We start from the raw sequence: 14,840 nt of genomic DNA, 5'->3' as shown, positions 1-14,840 counted from the left end.
CTTTAAGTTTATTATTATTATTATTATTATTATTATTATTATTATTATTATTATTATTATTATTATTATTATTATTATACTGTCTACACAATATAGATGTTTTTGTTTAATCCATTGCTCTATAAACAATAATGTATAAAAAGTTATGCATAAATTATTTATTTTACTATTATATTTTGAATAAATCAGTGGTATACATATTATCCAGCAGGCCTAAGGTTGCATATATAAACAACCCCCCCCCCCCCCCCCCCCTGCCTTCAATACAGGAAGTACAAACTTTAGACTTTAGAATACAAACAAGACAGAGCTATTAGTCCTCAAACCTGTCAAACAGGACTGATCTACTACACCTCCTCCCCCCGCCCATACACACACACACTCACAACACACACACACACACGCACACTCACACACACACACACACACACTCACACACACACACACACACACACACTCAGCTTTTAACACAGAAAGCCAAGCCAGCATGACTGTTAAAAATAGAACTGCTGTCATAGACTCTGCTGTTCTGAACTCACGTGGTGATGTACACACCTTGCTAACACACACACACACACACACACACACACACACATTAAAATCAACATGTCGTCTCATGTTTGCCTTGATCAAACCACATTAATGCCGTTCAGGACGCCCTGCTTACATGTAATTCAGTATTCAGTAATTCACTCATACAATTAATGTCTTTTCATGGCAGCGCCATGAAAAGGGAACACATGTTATTAATGCTTGAATAGACATTTATTAATGCAATATTTTAAAAAATAATAATAATCGCTGTAAAATTACCTTTTCTATCTTTAATTTTTATTTTTTAAATGTATCTTTCAATAAATCAAGCAGATGCCACCTTTTCTAATGACTCAAGCCATTTGTGTAATATTGACCTCAAAGCAATATTACAGCTAAACTACAACCTAGAAGCTTTCTTTTTCATCCTCATTTACACAACATTATAACATTGCATTACCTTACATAACATTATATAACCTGATTTTTGATTAAAAAAAGCAGAAATTGAATTATTTTGACAAGAGAATGGGAGAATCAGCCGATAACGCACTGTAACCGAACCTAGCGACGATGCAGCGCTTACAAGCCAAACAGCGCAGCTACAAACAGAGCAGAAATGGAACTATTTTAACTCTCGTTTAACTCGGGTTTTTATAAACAAACAGATCAGCATTTTCTCGTCCTCTTTAACTCAAAATCGCTCAAAAAACAACGATATTGGAACTGCATTTTAATCGCAATAATACACGAGGTTCGTGCTATAACGTGTAATATTGGCACTGCTGTGCTGATCTACGACCGTTGATCTACCAAATACAAATGTATAAATACTTATTAAACCTTAGACAAAGTTACATATTGCACCTTTAAACATTTTTTACATTTTAATTGAAATGTCTAAATATAAAAATAAATAAATACATTTAAGTCACTGGTTAAACAATTGTTTCTAGGACTACAAATTAAAAAATATATATATACTGTAAAAGCTTGCATCTGACGACGAACAAGGGCGATATTCTAGGTTGTAGCTAAACTACAACCTAGAAGCTTTCTTTTTCACCCTCATTTACACAACATTATAACATTGCATTACCTTACATAACATTATATAACCTGATTTAAAAAAAAAGCAGAAATTGAATTATTTTGACAAGAGAATGGGAGAAATTGAGCGGTGGTTTTCTGCTGGGTCCTAGTGCTTGATCTGTCTCTATTTAATATAGCGTGACTGGTTCTTAACCATAAAAACTGCAGGGGACCAAAACTGGCTTTTGAAAAAGTGCAGGAGACAAATGGATGCCTTAAGGTTAGCAGCTCATATGTGGAGCATCTTTTGCTGGAGTGGAGAAACAGGAAACAGCTGGTATGAAGTTCATGCTCAGGTCGAGGAGGTAAAAAAAAAAATGTCCAGGTGGTTTGCTTTTGCTGTTTTTTTTTTTTTGCAGCTATAGCTATTTTTTGCACAGCTGCACTGAGAGATGCAGTGTGGGTACGAGAGAGAAGCACGTAGCGCTAATGCTAATGCGTAAAAAAACAAAACGAGAGAAGCATGGATTCAGATTTGGCACGTTCACACAGAGTTAAAAAAATCAGCTCTGAGCCACATTGAGCAAAATTGAGTCACTCAGCATTGGGGAGAAACGTAAATAAAGCACTAGGGGTGGGCAATATTACATCGTATACAATATATTGTGACGCAGAAATATCATGATATTAAAAATCCAAATCGTGATAATAGCGCTGTTCTGTCTTAAAAGTAGTCTATTATTTACTGTGAATATTTTAGGTGTATTTATTGTATAATTGTTTTAGTTTGCAGTTTATATGCATGCTCTAAATATTCTGCAATATTATTTGCTGCATTATATAATTTTATGCTATATTATTTATTTTGCCACATTATGATTATTCTGTTATACTATTATACCATATACCTATTATACTATATATTATTATATATTCCTCATAGTTTATCGTTATCGCAAAAATACACTGAAATATCGTGATATTATTTTAGAGCCATATCGCCCACCCCTATAAAGCACAGTATCACCATATAGGGGTGGGCGATATGGCCCTAAAATAATAGAGAGTTTGAGGATCAGCTTGTGATCATCCATCTTCCTCTTGATTATTATTTTCCAGAGGTTTTTAATTTGGTAAAATCAAAGAAACTCATCATTTTTAAGCTGTTTCTTATTTTAAAGTTTCTCTCGGTTCATGAAGGTTCCTGACAAACGTCTCCACTGGTCTTTTAGATCGGTGTTAAAGCAAGACGGGGGTTGAATGTCAGCCTCCACCCTCCCACCCCCACTGGAAGGCCAAGTATCACCCTACCTCAATCCTGCTTAAATATTCATGAGGAAACACAAAATGGCCACAAAATGATGTAGGAGGCAAAAAACGCTGAGTTACACATGAGGCTTGATGTTGCAGTTCATGAGGCTTACGAGGTTTAAGAAGTTTAAGAACTTTATGAGGACTCCAACTCTCTAAAATGGGTACCTAATGAGTTTTTAAGTGTCTAATTTGACTTCTAGTCAGATTAGTATGGTTGTTTTAAACTAAAAATACTCACATTCATTTATTTACTAGTTTCTAAGTGTTTAAATTTACTTTTACTAATGATTTTTATTTTAAAACTAAAACTAAAAAAAAGCTAATAATTGCAGCCAAAACTCTATATACTTGTTCGTATATCCGTATATCCAACAAAATTACAAAATTAGACAAAGACAGCAACAGTTGTCTTAAGAAATTGGTATATTTTTAGCTAAAAGTGTTCATTTTCTAGAACTAGTTATCTAAAAATATAAAAAAATAACTGAGGTCCAATTTTTGACTTTCTCGAGCATACAGTTCCAATTCGTGTGCTGCAAGTACCTAAAACCATATTGTTGCTGTTTAATAAAAAACATTAAAAATCTCCAAGAAACAAAAAGCATTTTTAATGCTTAATTTTCAATGGAAGTCAATGTAAAACAAGTTTATTTAAGCAAATTTTGAAGAATTTCTCTTGGTCCATTCATCATATTTGCCCAAAATATGAGTATCATTTTAAACTTTAGCCACTTTTATTCAGCCTGCCACCTTTTTAGCTGATTTTAGTTTTTTATGATCTTTGGTATGTTTTTAGTTTTTGTTTTTTTGATTTTTTAGTCAACTTTGTTTTTAATCTTGGTTTGTTTTAGCTGTTTTTTTTTTTTTTCAAATTTCTTTTCTTTTATTGTTTTTAGTTATTGCTTATTTATATTTTACTCTTTTATGTGTTTAGTTTTATTTATTCAACTTTAGTTGCATTTTATTAGTTTTATTACCTTACATTTTTTCACCTATGATTTTATTATTCCTACTCTTAAATTCTTATTTTTACCTTATTTGTTTTAGATCTTTAGTTTTTTTTTTTTACTATTATCTTATATATCTTATTAAAATGCTGTTTTTTTATTATCTATTTATTCTCTATATTTTTTTTTGTCAATCCCTTCCCTATGTAATTTCTCGGCTACATTGTAAATGAGGGCCACCCTTAATGTACTTTGAGTTTAAATAAAGGTTGATTGATTGATCATTAATTTAATAAATAATTAACCTTTACAGAAGAGAGATAAAACCTTCATTTAAGGTCATTTTAAAGTATTTCCATTGGTCCATTCATCAACACATTTAGACACAGTGTAAGCAACAGTTTGTGTGTTTAAATTATGTAGTAAACTAAAAATCAACAAACATGTAGCTAAAAAAGACTATTTGTTTTAAGTGTTTACGTATGAATATATTTATAATCAGTGCTGTTGTAAGCATTTAACGTATTAAAAAACAAAACAATATAGACAACTAAAGAAAATTAGGTAATAATGCTATTTTAGTGCAAAACCAGTTCTAAAACATTATGGGGACCTGCCTCTCGGTCCTCACTTTGGTCCACTTTGTTAAACAGATAAAATCTCACAGAGTTCACAGTTATGGAAATGACCGGACCGAAAACAGTGCTTAAGCGAGTCAAAATTAGGAAAAACTCAAGGCCTGACAAACAAGTTTGAGGTTGACTGTCAACACAGGGACATGGAAGCAAAGCTCTAATACTAGCTTGATTAAAATACTGACTAAAATAACTTCTAACTTTTAACTTCTAACATTTTTTTTTACATTGTACATATTTAGGCTGAAGAAAGTTAAGAACTAGTTCATTGCTGTAACATGGGTTTTTCCCAGTTCTTTATTTTTTTTGTTTTGATGATTGCTACAAATGCTAAATGTACAGTTTTTTTAAAGCTTTAAAAGCACAATGTGCACTAATTTTACTCAATTACTGTTGTTTTAAACTTAAAAATACTAATATCTCAGTGTACAAATGAGCTCCAAAACTCCAAAAGAATATCACCTAACAGTTCCAATACACTTTAGTTTCTATTCTACTATGTACTATTCTGAAAGTATAAAATAAAAAAAAACTCCTCAAAGATTCTTTAAGATGTTTCCTAAGATGTTGTCTATCCAATTTTACTTCTACTTATAATGTTTTAGGTTTAAAATTAATACAAAAATAATTTAATCAGTATTTCAGTAGAAACTCAGAAAGGCTAATTTTCTACTTTTACTCAACTTATTATGGTTTAAAACTAAAATTATGGTCTAAAACTAGTTTTAAGTATAAAACTAGCTCCACAACAGAGAAATTGCTTGTTTTAAAACTAATAATAATAATCAGTATTTCAGTACAAGCACAAATAATCTCTAAAACATTTAAGTAGAATTCATATACTTTAGCGCATTCAGAAGCTTCAACAACTAAAAAAACAACTATGTAAAGAGTTTTAAGATGCTAGATTTTACTTCTAAAGTTAAAATCTAAAATTCTTCATTTCAATATCTATGGTAACTTTTATGCTTAACATAGCTACAATTTTAACAAATCAAACATTCTAATTGACTTGACTTGTTATTATTTAAAACAAATATTATTGTTTAAAAGTAGCATTTTAGCTTAAAATTAGCTCCACAAGAGAGGAATAGCTCACATATGTAGTACTAATTCACTTATTTAGGTTCTTATACTACCCATAAGTAGTACTAGTACTAAGACACTTAAGTTTATTAGCATACTGAATTAGTATATTTAATATATTTAGTTTTTAGTATGTTATAGTATGTTTTAGCTTGAATTACAACATGAACTAACGTGCAATAGCACTATTTAGGTGTAATAAGTGTTTTAGTACTAGAATTAATGTTTTGAAGCTCATTTTACACAGATAGCTGGTTTAATTTGTTTAACTTGAGTAAAAGCAAAATTAAACATCTAAAAACTCCCTAAGCATGAAGTTTGCCATCAAAGCCTATGTTTAGGGTTTTCTAAGCATTTAATTTTACTTTTACTCCTGATTTTATTTTAAAACTAAAACTAATAAAGCTAATAATTGGACCTAAATCTCTGTATATTTGGGTTATATGCAACAAATTACAACATTAGACAACAACAGTTGCCTTTAGAAATTGGTATATTTTTAGCTAAAAACTTAAATTTCTCTATGATGGAAAAAAAAAGTCAGGTCCCTAGACAAAAATTTTGATTCTTAAATAAAAAATTTGGGTCAAAATCAATGACTTTCTAGAGAATACAGACAATAAGACCATAGCATGGCTGTCCAATAAAAAAAAACAAGCATCTCCAATGGAAGTCAATGTAAAAAATAGTATATATAAGCTAATTTTAGAGACTTTCTATTGGTCCATTCATCATATTCTACTGAAATGCGAATGTAATTAGTTTAATTACAAAAAAATCATTGTGAGGTAAAAAATAAAATTAGACACATAATTAGAAACTTCTTAAGGGCAGAGTTTGCAATTGAAGCTTCTACTTCTATTTTTTTACTACTTTCAGTGTCTAATGCTATTTTTATACTAACTAAAGAGCATTAATACTCTTTTTGCCCTAAAACAAGATTTTGGATCAGTAGTTTAATGAAATTAAATCTTGGGTAAAAGTAGATTCAAACAAAGGGATATTTAATACCTGCACTACCAGTAACCTCAGTAGTTAATTAACGACACATTTCACACCCACATTTTTAGGTGTCTTGTTTTAATGTTTTAATTAACTTCTAATTAAGTACACATATACAGCTCTGTAAAAAAAAAGAGACCACTTAAGAGTGATGAGTTTCTTTGATTTTACTCAATTGAAAACCTCTGAAATCACAAGCCATCAAACCAAGCTGACCTGCTTGAATTTTTGCACCAGGAGTGTAAAGCATGACGTTATCTAAAATCAGTGTGTAAGCCTGGTGGAGGAGAACACGATGCCAAGATGCATGAATAAAAAATCTGTGATTAAAAACCAGGGTTATTCTATCAAATATTGATTTCTGAACTCTTAAAACTTTATGAATATGAGCTTTTCGTTTTCTTTGCATTATTTGAGGTCTGAAAGCTCTGCATCTTTTTGTGTGTGTGTGTGTGTGTGTGTTATTTCATACATTTCTCATTTTCGGCAAATAAATGCTCTAAATGACAATATTTTTATTTGGAATTTGGGAGAAATGTTGTCTGTAGTTTATAGAATAAAAAAGCAATGTTCATTTTACTTAAATATATACTTATAAATAGCAAAATCAGAGAAACTGATTCAGAAACTGAAGTGCTCTCTTAATTTTTTTTTTTGAGCTGTATATTTAGTGTAGTTTTGATCCGTTTCTGAATCTACTGGTGAAGAATTGAACCCTCCTGCTGACCTGCTATCAGGTGTCCTTCAGCCAGAACCGCCTCGGGTTAAAGTCTCAGCCTTACCTGGGCCAGGTGATCCTGGTGATCTTGGTGAAACAGGTGATCCTGATGAAACAGGTGATCTTGGTGAGGCAGGTAAGGCAGGTAAGAGTCTCGTCCTCGCGCTCCTGGCTCGTTTCGGATGTTACAGGTGTGTTAATCCGGGTATCTGCGGGCTCGGTGTGAACCTGAGCGCGAGCCGCGGAGCTGCGGGCGGCGGAGTGACCCTCCAGACTCACCCGAGCGGAGGAGCGAGGAGCGGAGGGGCGGGGCTTACAGACTCACCGCTTGGGGGGGCTGGCCGGTGGTACCGCCCGCTCGCGCTGTGATTGGCTAGTCGCGCCCCGGCTCTTGCGCTGCGCGTTCTGATTGGGTGGAACTGCATTCGGGAGTGAGGCGGCGGCGGCGGCAGCAGCAGGAGGAAGGGCGGGAGGGCGGGGTTAAAGAACGCAGGTGATTGCTAGGCAACCAGGTGGACGCTTTTGTTTTTTTTAGCGTCTTTTTACTATAAATATCTCGCGGTTATTCACGTATAGATTTACCTATAGAGACCTGTAGTCTTGGAACTACAGAACTACAGAGATACAGAGCAGAGAGAGACAGAGAGAGAGAGGTAGAAAAAGAGAGGTAGACAGAGAGGGAAAGAGAGAGAGAGAGACAGACAGAAAGGTACAGAGAGAGGTAGGGAGAGAGAGGTAGAGAGATAGAAATAAAAGGTGAAGACAGGAAAGGAAAGAAATGCATATAAAGGGAGAGAAACAGAGACATACAGAAAGAGACAGAGAGATGGAAAGAGAGAAACAAAGTTAGAGAAAGAGCCTAAGAGAAAATTGAAGAGAGAGAGAGAGATGCAGAGAGAAAGAAACAGAGTGAAAGGGAAAATAAAACAGGTAAAGAGAGAGAGGTAAAGAGACAGGTAGAAAGAGAGAGATAAAGAGAAAGAGAGGAAGAGAGAGGGATGAGAGAGGTAGAGAGAGAAGGGTAGAAAGAGAGAGAGGTAAATATCCAAAGCAAATATCCAAACAGTCAATTACAATGGTAATTAATGTGTAATTAACTTGAATTGTTTTGTGAATTGTTATATATGCATCAATGTTAACTGATAAAGTGTTTTTTTTTTCAATTAATCAATTAATTAACGCTTTGGCAACACTGTAATTTACTATAGTCATGCCAATAAAGCTTCTTCACATTGACAAAAATATGAGAGAGGTAGAAAGAGAGAGAGAGAGAGAGAGATAAAGAGAAAGAGATACAGAAATAGAGAAACCAAATACGTCAAATATGTCACAGCCTGAGAGACAGTGGGTAACACCTAAAAAAAAAAAAAAGACCTCTAAACTTCTGGGGACCCCATCCCAGAGAAAGTGATTATTATTATATAATTATAATTATTGATAAATGGTATAATTATTATAAGAAACATAATGATTCTTTTTGTTATAAATGTTATCATGTCTGTTATGTATGTTCATATCTTTGTTGTTGTTAATTGTTAAAATACTTTGGCAACACTGTAACTTGCAGTCATGCTAATAAAGCTACATTGAAATGAATTGAATTGAATTGATAGAGAGAGAAAGAGAAGTATAGAAACAGATTGAAAGAGGTAGAGAGAGGTAAAGAGAGAGATAGAGAAAGGTAAAGAGGTAGAAAAAGAGGTAGAGAAACAGGTTGAAAGAGGTAAAGAAAGTTAAAGAGGGGGAGAGAGGTAAAGAGAGAGGTAGATAAACAGGTTGAAAGAGGTAGAGAGAGAGAGAGGTAGAGAAGCAGGTTGAAAGAGGTAAAGAAAGGTAAAGAGGGGGAGAGAGGTAGAGAAACAGGTTGAAAGAACTAGAGAGAGGTAAAGAGAGGTAGAGTGGTAGAGAAAGGTAAAGAGGTAGAGAGAGGTAGAGAAACAGGTTGAAAGAGGTGGAGAGAGGTAGAGAAACAGGTTGAAAGAGGTAAAGAAAGGTAAAGAGGGGGAGAGAGGTAAAGAGAGAGGTAGATAAACAGGTTGAAAGAGGTAGATAGAGAGAGAGAGGTAGAGAAACAGGTTGAAAGAGGTAAAGAAAGGTAAAGAGGGTGAGAGAGAGGTAGAGAAACAGGTTGAAAGAACTAGAGAGAGGTAAAGAGAGGAAGAGTGGTAGAGAAAGGTAAAGAGGTAGAGAGAGGTAGAGAAACAGGTTGAAAGAGGTGGAGAGAGAGATAGAGAAACAGGTTGAAAGAGGTAAAGAAAGGTAAAGAGGGGGAGAGAGGTAGAGAAACAGGTTGAAAGAGGTAAAGAAAGGTAAAGAGAGGGAGAGAGAGGTAAAGAGGTAGAGAGAAACTTAGAGAGAGAGAGAGAGAGAGAGAGAGAGAGAGGTAAAGAGAGAGGTAGAGAGAGAGGTAAAGAGCGGTAAAGAGAAATAGAAAGAGAGAGGTAGAGAGAGGTAAGGAGCGGTAAAGAGAAATAGAAAGAGAGAGGTAGAGAGAGTGAGATAGAGAGATGTAAAGAGAGAGAGGTAAGGAGTGTGAGAGAGGTAAAGAGAGAGGGGTAAAGAGAGAGAGGTAGAGAGAGATGTAGAGAGGTGAGAGGTAGAGAGAGCAAGAGAGGTAAAGAGAGAGAGGTAAAGAGATAAAGAGGTAGAGAGAGAGAGGTAAAGAGAGGTAAAGACAGATAGATCAAGAGAGAGAGAGGTAGAGAGAGCAAGAGAAGTAAAGAGAGGTAAAGAGAGAGGTAGAGAGAGAAAGAGATAAAGAGAGAAAAGTAGAAAGAGAGAGAGGTAGAGAGAGAGAAAAGAGAGAGAGAGAGAGATGAGGATTGTGTTTGAATCATTGATGATTCTCTCCTGTTGGAGGGTTTCATGTTGCTAATGCTCAGTTCTGGATGAAGAACCAGAACCGTGTCTCTACTGGAGTTTAAGTCGAGATACTGAAGGTAAAATTTTCCTGCAGTAACTACAGCTCACCTCCTTTAGACCTCCACTACAATAAAAGTCCTCAAAACTGAAAAAAAAAAACTTTTTATCATATTAATACGGTTGGACTGTAGATCCAACAGATCAACTAGGCCTGATTTCTGCCAGAGAATCCAAAAATCCCTTAAACAGAACCTTTCTGACAACATGAAGCAGATAAAAGATCATTTATCAGTTTAGAAAAGGTTAAAAAGTCATTTCTAAAGCTTTGCGACTCCAGAGAACCACAGTGATTCACTATTATTCACTAATTGAGAAAAACATGGAACACTGGTGAACCTTCCCAGGAGTGACCGGCCGACCGTACAAAATTACTCCAAAAGGGCATGAACAACTCATCCAGGAGGTCCCAAACAGAAGAACCCAGAACAACATTTAAAGAACTGCAGATTTCAGAAATTTTAGAACATCATACTGAATGTAGTAAAACATGGTGGTGGTAGTATGTAGTGATGATCTGGTGCTGCTGGATAACTTGCTGTAATATATGGAAGCAGGAATTCTGCTGTTTATCAGAAAATCCTGAAGGAGAATCATCAGTCCAGCCATCAGTTCGTGACCTCAAGCTCAGGTGTACTTGGGTTCTGCAGCAGGACAATGACCCAAAACACACAAACAAGTCAAACACCTCTGAATGGGTTAAAAAAAAATTAATTAAGGTTTTTCACACAAAATTATCATTTATAAAGTGATTTCTATATTTAGTCAGGTTATTTTGGTCTAATATTAAAGTTTGTTTGATTAATTGGAAAAATATCAGTAGGATATTTGTGTGTGGTTGTGTGTGTGTGTGTGTGTGGTTGTGTGTGAGTGTGTGTGTGTGGTTGTGTGTGTGGTTGTGTGTGAGTGTGTGTGTGTGGTTGTGTGTGTGTGTGTGTTGACTCTGCAGACTTTGTCCTATCATCAGCAGGAATGTCCATGTGACCTTAATCAATCATAAACCACACTAATAAAATCTGCAGTTATTACACACACACACACACATTCCCCCAACACACTAACACACACACACACACACACACACACTTCCCCAACACACTGACACACACACACACAAACACACACACATTCCCCCAACACACTGACACACACACACACACACACATCCCAAACACACACACACACACACACACACACACAAACACACACACACATACACACACACACACTTCCCAAACAAACACACACACACACACACACACACATTCCCCCAACACACTGACACACACACACACACTTCCCAAACAAACACACACACACACACACACACACATTCCCCCAACACACACATACACTTACACACAAACACACACACACTCCCCCAACACACACACAAACATTCCCCCAACACACAAACACACTTCCCAAACACACTCACACACACATTACCCCAAAACACACACACACACACACAGACACACACACACACACACACACACACAAGTAAGTGTTTACAGTTTTTATTGGTTGTTTTGACGCTGCCGTCGACTCAAATTCACATTTTTCGAAACAGTTAACACTGAGACCTAAACAGTGACACAGTGTTCAAAATTACACATTTTGTTTGCAAAAGGCCAAACCAGTGTCAAAACCTTTAAAATATGCAACAAAAGCAAATTTAGCCTTCAAACAACTCACATTTGACACAAGTGTATGAACACCTCCAATCAATCATTACACATTGGGCAACAAAATACAAAATACAGCACTCATGTGTGAATCAGTGACCATTGCTTGTCATTGTAGTCTATATGTGACTGTATGTAGTCAAATTTACCCTCTAGCAAAAAAAATGCATCCAGAATCAGATATGCTTTGATGCAAATTTTATTAATAAAATGCTTAATTTTTTTAGACTGTGGCTGACAAATGAAATATTCCAACTGAAAATACATGGAAATAAAAATAAAATCCATTACTGTGTAAGAAATTATGAAAAAACACAGAATTTTACAGTAAACAACGAAAAACTATAGTAGGTCTATACTATAAGAGTATAAGCGATAGCCACAAGTGATACTCTTCTGTCATTGCATTGAGCAAGGGCATCTGTTCATAGGGTCGGTGATTATATACCTTCCATCTCCATGCACTAAAGAATTCCTCTATGGGATTTAAAAACGGAGAGTATGGAGGAAGAAATTGTACCATCATCCGACAGTGCACTGCAAACCACTCATTCACAATACGAGAGTGGTGGAACGCCACATTGTCCCAGATAATCACGAACCGTGGCATGCCAGGCCTCAACAGGCCTCGCTCCTGAGGTGGGATCAGGATGTCATAAAGGGCATTCAGGAATGCTATGAGACGCTCAGTGTTGTATGGGCCAATGGTAGGAATATGGCACAGGACGCCATCATTGGAGATGGCAGCACACATAGTTATATTGGCACCCCTCTGCCCTGGAACAGTAATAGTGGCCCTATTCCCAATGAGGTTCCTTCCTCGTCTCCTTACTTTACAAAGATTGAAGCCGGCTTCGTCGACATAAATGAAGATATGATGTGCCCCCTCAGCTTCAAGCTCCATTATTCGCTAAATAATACAAAGGCAAAATTACAATTATGTCAAAGTGACTCCAGTTCACTCTACAGTAACTGCATAATATAACAAGGATTACGAGGATAGTACTGTTGTGTTTCCTTACCTCCACATATTGGCATCTGGCCTCCTTCACAGCTTCAGAGTTCCTCTGAAAAGGAACTCTATAGAGCTGTTTCATGGCCATATGATTCCTTCGGAGGACGCGGTCAATTGTGGCCTCACTCACAGTATGGATGTTCCTAAATACTCCCTGATCAGCAATCACTGCTGCCTTGATTTCACGCAGCCTAATGGCATTATTTGCCAGAACCATGTTGACAACGGCTGCCTCCTGTTCAGCATTAAAAATTCTCCCTCTACCACCACCGACTGGTAGTCTTTCGATTCTATAAAGAATACATGAAATGTGGACAAAATTACACGAAGTAATGTATATCACTGCAGATACTGTATTTCTGTATATACTGTATAGCAACATTACCTGTTCTCCTGTTGAAAAACTCTAACAATGGATGCAACAGTGTTTCTGTTGAGAACAGGTTGGACTCTCTGTCCAGCTTCTCTCAATGAAAGGCCATGATTTACATGATCAATCACAGTTGCCCGAATTTCATCGGTAACTTGAGCCCTTCCAGCTATACCTCTACCTCGCACACGGACTCCTCTTCCTCTGACCCCTCTACCTCTTACTCTCACTCTTCCTCTCATCTGCATTAGACCTCCTCGATCCATGCTTGCAAAGAACAACACAGGCCTGCAGACTGATTGCAAATTTAAATATTCTGTGAAGAAGTGTCAACCAGGTGCTTTCAGTGATGTAATAATGATCAGGGAGTGTCTAAGAGTTTGGAGCTTATGGTTTCTGTTCTGTAACCAAAGTTAAACTCCTGAAGTTTGGACTTCTTGAATGACATCTGCGTTAACTGTTTTGCAAAAGGGTGTGAAAACTGTGTTAATCCAATGAGAATGGGTTAACACATTTACAAGAGGTGTCTTCTGCTCTGCTGAGATGGTGATGATGAAGACTGAGAGGTTCCCAGTTTCTTCAAACAGGTCAAAGCAATCAATAAAAACTGTAAGTTTAGGAGCAGCAGGTGTGCGGAAGGCTGGGTCAGGTGACCGTGTGTGTGTGTGTGTGTGTGTGTGTGTGTGTGTGAACCGGAAGTTAAGAGTGGGAATGAGGGAAGGTTAATTGGGGTAAAGGTGGTGTACTGCTGCTGCTGCTGCTGCACCTTAGGGAAGGGCGTAGAGATATCAAAGGGCACTGGCACCCCGCCCTGAAGACACACACACACACACACACACACACACACATAAAACATACACACACACACACAGGGTTTTTTTGACCAGGAAACTTACTGGACTTTATAACATTAAGTCACAATAGTAGATTAAAGTATACTAAACATTATTGTGCTATAGTGCACGAAAGTGTTCTTGTAGCCATATATATATATATATATATATATATATATATATATATATATATATATATATATATATATCTGTATATTTAAAGAGTGCTAAAATGAACAACTTGTTTTGTACTTATCACAAAATAGTACAAAAGTCTTACTTAAATTGTGATAAGTGTATTTAACTGTACTAAAATTGAACTATTTTAAATATACTTAAGTAACATTTAAACATTTAAATATACTACTTCATGTATGATACAGTTGCAAAGGTATTGCTAAGTGGTTGCTAAGGTGTCGCTATGATATCTGTGGTGGTTGCTATGGTGTTGCCAGGTGGTTGCTAAGGTATCTGTGGTGGTTACAATGGTGTTGGTAGGTGGTTGCTAAGGCGTTGCTATGGTGTCTGTGGTGGTTGCTATGGTGTTGCTAAGCAGTTGTTAGGTGGTTTCTAAGCAGTTGCTACATGGTTGCTAAGGTGTTGCTATGGTGTCTGTGATGGTTGCTATGATGTTGCTAGTTAGTTGCTAGTTAGTTGCAAAGGTGTTGCTATGGTATCTGTGGTGATTACTATGGTGTTGCTAATGTGTTGCTAGGTGGTTGCTAAGGCATTGCTATGGTATCCATG

At 36.1% G+C, this 14,840-nt stretch overlaps 2 protein-coding genes across 2 annotated transcripts in view; both read right to left on the bottom strand.

Moving 5' to 3' along the window:
- ugt8 (UDP glycosyltransferase 8) overlaps positions 1 to 7,553 on the bottom strand; it is an 85,378-nt gene extending 77,825 nt beyond the window's left edge. The window contains exon 1 of the mRNA XM_022681786.2: positions 7,333 to 7,553. The gene's annotated coding sequence lies outside the window, so the exon portion shown is untranslated. The remainder of the gene's footprint in view (positions 1 to 7,332) is intronic.
- Positions 7,554 to 12,233: 4,680 nt separating this feature from the next.
- On the bottom strand, positions 12,234 to 13,310 carry LOC125787619 (uncharacterized). The gene is made up of 2 exons (XM_049472064.1): positions 12,898 to 13,310; positions 12,234 to 12,785 (listed from the first exon to the last, which is right to left on the bottom strand). Exons 1-2 carry the CDS (start codon positions 13,270 to 13,272, stop codon positions 12,234 to 12,236), a joined length of 927 nt encoding a protein of 308 aa, XP_049328021.1. The 5' UTR covers positions 13,273 to 13,310.
- Positions 13,311 to 14,840: the final 1,530 nt, after the last annotated feature.

Source organism: Astyanax mexicanus, chromosome 25, assembly GCF_023375975.1.
Source record: "Astyanax mexicanus isolate ESR-SI-001 chromosome 25, AstMex3_surface, whole genome shotgun sequence".
Classification (NCBI taxonomy): Eukaryota; Metazoa; Chordata; class Actinopteri; order Characiformes; family Acestrorhamphidae; genus Astyanax; species Astyanax mexicanus.
Note: the sequence above shows the minus strand (reverse complement) of the source record. Positions and strands in the feature narration are given on the sequence as shown.